General features: G+C 41.0%; 1 protein-coding gene across 1 annotated transcript in view; it reads left to right on the plus strand.

Moving 5' to 3' along the window:
- Window positions 1-2,758, plus strand: part of LOC142366733 (protein phosphatase 1 regulatory subunit 37) — an 84,899-nt gene extending 82,141 nt beyond the window's left edge. The window contains exon 11 of the mRNA XM_075448683.1: window positions 2,584-2,758. Coding sequence (XP_075304798.1) covers window positions 2,584-2,685 — 102 coding nt within the window. The 3' untranslated portion in view covers window positions 2,686-2,758. The remainder of the gene's footprint in view (window positions 1-2,583) is intronic.
- The last annotated feature ends 2,099 nt before the right edge of the window (window positions 2,759-4,857 follow it).

The raw sequence follows: 4,857 nt of genomic DNA on the forward strand, positions 1-4,857 counted from the left end.
TGGAATAAGGTTTAACATGTGGAATAAGGTTTAATATGTGGAATAAGGTTTAACATGTGGAATAAGGTTTAACATGTGGAATAAGGTTTAATATGTGGAATAAGGTTTAACATGTGGAATAAGGTTTAACATGTGGAATAAGGTTTAATATGTGGAATAAGGTTTAACGTGGAATAAGGTTTAATATGTGGAATAAGGTTTAATATGTGGAATAAGGTTTAATATGTGGAATAAGGTTTAATATGTGGAATAAGGTTTAATATGTGGAATAAGGTTTAATATGTGGAATAAGGTTTAACGTGGAATAAGGTTTAATATGTGGAATAAGGTTTAATATGTGGAATAAGGTTTAATATGTGGAATAAGGTTTAATATGCGGAATAAGGTTTAATATGTGGAATAAGGTTTAACATGTGGAATAAGGTTTAACATGTGGAATAAGGTTTAACATGTGGAATAAAGTTTAATATGTGGAATAAGGTTTAACATGTGGAATAAGGTTTAACATGTGGAATAAGGTTTAACATGTGGAATAAGGTTTAACATGTGGAATAAGGTTTAATATGCGGAATAAGGTTTAATATGTGGAATAAGGTTTAATATGTGGAATAAGGTTTAATATGTGGAATAAGGTTTAATATGTGGAATAAGGTTTAATATGTGGAATAAGGTTTAACATGTGGAATAAGGTTTAATATGTGGAATAAGGTTTAACATGTGGAATAAAGTTTAATATGTGGAATAAGGTTTAACATGTGGAATAAGGTTTAATATGTGGAATAAGGTTTAACATGTAGAATAAGGTTTAACATGTGGAATAAGGTTTAACATGTGGAATAAAGTTTAACATGTGGAATAAGGTTTAACATGTGGAATAAGGTTTAATATGTGGAATAAGGTTTAATATGTGGAATAAGGTTTAACATGTGGAATAAGGTTTAATATGTGGAATAAGGTTTAATATGTGGAATAAGGTTTAACATGTAGAATAAGGTTTAACATGTGGAATAAGGTTTAACATGTGGAATAAGGTTTAATATGTGGAATAAGGTTTAATATGTGGAATAAGGTTTAACATGTAGAATAAGGTTTAACATGTGGAATAAGGTTTAACATGTAGAATAAGGTTTAATATGTGGAATAAGGTTTAATATGTGGAATAAGGTTTAACATGTGGAATAAGGTTTAATATGTGGAATAAGGTTTAACATGTGGAATAAGGTTTAACATGTGGAATAAGGTTTAACATGTAGAATAAGGTTTAATATGTGGAATAAGGTTTAACATGTGGAATAAGGTTTAACATGTGGAATAAGGTTTAACATGTGGAATAAGGTTTAACATGTGGAATAAGGTTTAACATGTGGAATAAGGTTTAATATGTGGAATAAGGTTTAATATGTGGAATAAAGTTTAACATGTAGAATAAGGTTTAATATGTGGAATAAAGTTTAACATGTGGAATAAAGTTTAACATGTGGAATAAAAGACCACACTGGAAAAAATGCCCCTCCAAAAATAAGTAAAAAAACAACAAATAAAAGACGTTTTTGCTTGAAATAAGCAAAAAAATTCTGCCAATGGAACTAGTGAAAATCGGCTTGTCAAGATTTCTTGAAATAAGATGTGATATTTAGGACTTTTGAGATAAAAGTGATCTTGAAATTAGCTTAAAAACCTTGTTAAAACCTTAACAAAGCTTGTTTCATGTGAAATCAGACTCAAAACAATTTGTTTTCAAGACTTTTTCACTTAACAAGATATTCCAGACCATATATATATATATATATATATATATATACATATAAATAAATAAAATAAAATAAAATTTTATGAACCTGCCCTTTGTGTCCGTAGCTTATCTTACTTAATGATTATAAAACCTTCGTCGTTTTACCTTCTCCTCCTGCGTTTGGGTCAGAACCGCCTCAGAAACCCGAACCCTGACAGATGAAGGCCTCAGTAACGGCTCGGTTTCCTCAGGTTTTAATCGGACGTGTCTCCTGAACTGGCCCCAGTCCAGAACCCTGTGGAACACCACGTGGGGAACACATCATTAATTAATCTATGGGATGATCCTGAGTGTTCCTGAGCCTCCGCTGACCCCGCTGACTGTCAGCAGAAGGCCGCGGCGGTGACCTCTGACCCCCCCACCATCACACACCATCACACCTCTCCCACCAGCAGAAGGTTGCATCTCTGCTCTCCACATGCCCGCCTCACACCCATCCAGCTCCCCCACCCCCACCTCCACCTCCACCTACCCTCCGTGTTGGCAACGGCAACGGGCTGTCTGTGTGTGCGCCAGGCGTGCCGCTGCGTGGCGAGCGCGCCCTCTGTCATTCACGCAGGGCGGCCCTGTCCAACTGTCACTTCCTGACAGGCCGATAATCAATCTCTTTATTAACTGCTCTGCTGCAGCCCGCCGCCGTTAGGGGGAGGGCTGCAGCAGCTAATTTCTCTCTATTTTCCACCAAAGATGTGGAATAAACGCCGTCTTCCTCCTCAGGGTTCAGCGCAGAGTGGCTGCTTCCTGTTAAAGTCGTAACGGCCATGTTGTTGTGGTGTGTTTGTGTCCCGCAGGACGAGTTTCTGGCGGAGACTCAGACGAGGCTTCAGTCAGAGATCGCAGAGCGCTGCCTCGCCAACGCCGCACGCCTCGGCCTCGAGCCCTCTGAGGCCTGAGCGGAGCGTCCAACCTCGCAGGAGTTCCCTCTCACAGAAAAATAACTCCACAGCACGTAACGATAACCATAAAACTCCAAATCCAGGTAATAAAGTGGTGGGAGAGCTCCCTAATGAAACGCCGGCCTCCTGCTGCTTTCTGCCGCCTCCCGCCTAATGTTCCCGCCGAGCCGCTCGCCACTTTCCATAAAGCAATTCTGCACGCCCACTTCAAACGCGAATCACTAGAAACGAAGAGAAATACCCCCAACACCCCCCCCGCCCCCCCCCCCCCCCCCCATCACCCCAACACCCCCCAGCAGCCAACACTTCCTGTTTGCCTGAGCTCTGTCATCCCTTAACGCTCACAGAGATGCATTGTGGGACGGCGTGCGTGCGTGTGGAGGGATGTAGCGTCATCACTACGAGCAGCTCCTGAGCTGCAGCTGCATGTGAGGAGTGTCGGCGCTGTGAGGTGTCACACACCTGTGAGGGGGCGGGGCTTCAGATCGCACATGCACACATGTGCACGTGGCTCAGATATGTTAAATGTGTTCATTTAAAGATGAAACCCTGAGGCAGCTCTAACACTTGGTGTGTAAAAACTAAAACAACGTGTGAGTAAGTGACCGTGAGTGATAAAAAAACAACGATTCTGATTATTATTGAGCTAAAGCTAAAGCTAAAGGCTGCATAATAAGGCAAGTTTATTTATAATGCACAATTCAACTACAAGGCGATTCAAAGTGCTTTACAAACAAAACAAGAAAGAAATAAGAACAATCGATAAAATCAGGAGTTAAAATGTGAATAAGTTTTGAAACTCAAGCTTCACATTTGGAGCTTTATTCAAATGCAGCTGAAAATAGGAGTAATAAGGAGGAGAGGAACCTTTTTCTACGGATTCCTGCTTCTGGATCCTTTCAGCTCTTATTTGGAGTAAAGTTTTGTTTCCAACTCTCGGTGGGTTACCTGCAGCTACAGCTGATCGAGTCCTAAATATCACGTTAATAACACACAATGTCCCTCTCAGGTGCATTTAGAACAGAAATAAAATGTGATTAACTTCTCTGCTTGTTTGAGATGTATTTGTAAATGTATTTTATTTCTACAGCCCTTTACAGACAATCCTTACGGTGTACAAAGTGCTTTATAATAAATAAAGAGAAGATTTAGTAAAAACAAATAAAAACAATAAAAGAACAGTGAAAGCAATAAAATACAACAAAATCAAATAAGATAAAATAAGATAAAGATAAAATAAGTTATTTTACAGGGAAATTCAGTGTGAGTTACAGCTCAGACTGGATTTTTGCGTATAAATCCAGATCTTTCCGGTTTCCTCCATCCTGGAGGTGGGACTCCGGCCCGGATGAGCAGGTCTGAGAGCTCCTTCCGTCTCTGACTGCTCCTCCAAAGACCTTCAGAGGAACTTTCTGTCCCTGAGTCACTTTATTTGGACATATATGAACTGATGAGGAGGCTGGAGGCGATGCAGACCCCCGACCTGAGTGGGAGGTGTGTGTGGAAGCAGACTGACGGCAGCATGTGGGTGACTCCGCCCACCCCCAGTCCTGCCTGATGTTTCAGCTCCTCTTCATCCGGACTCCCTCTGCAGCCACACTGACCCCAGAACTGGTTTCCAGCCCTGATGGCGGAGGCGGAGGAGGCAGATGCCCGGGCGGTGGGACGGGACCCGACTACTTCATCGTGGTTAGAAAGACGAGGTGTGAATATCAACACACACACACACACGGTTCCTGTGGTTAATAAACTCTCAAAGGTTTGTGTTGTAAACCTGAATGAGACTGAAAGGACGTCAGAGATACTCCAACATTAAAGTGATACTCCGGAGTAGATTCAACCTGGGGTCATTTGAACCGTTTTATCCAGCCAAGTAGCCCACCCGCAGTTTTTTCGATATTGGCTGAACATCAGCTGAGTTACTGAGTTATCCCGAATAGCTTAGTACAAGCGCTAACGGACCCTGGCAGTATCTCCAAAATTACCACACTAAAATCACATGTCATGACACCAAACTTCTACAGTAGTACAAATATGGTCTGTACTCACCAAACGATGCATTTGGAAGTTTGTACATAGTCCAGGAGTTTATTATTATCAACACAAGCCTGATAGCTTCTCTGCTGCTAAAGCTGCGTCGACGTCACTTCCTTTATCTGGGAGCTTCAA

Source organism: Odontesthes bonariensis, chromosome 17, assembly GCF_027942865.1.
Source record: "Odontesthes bonariensis isolate fOdoBon6 chromosome 17, fOdoBon6.hap1, whole genome shotgun sequence".
Classification (NCBI taxonomy): domain Eukaryota; kingdom Metazoa; phylum Chordata; class Actinopteri; order Atheriniformes; family Atherinopsidae; genus Odontesthes; species Odontesthes bonariensis.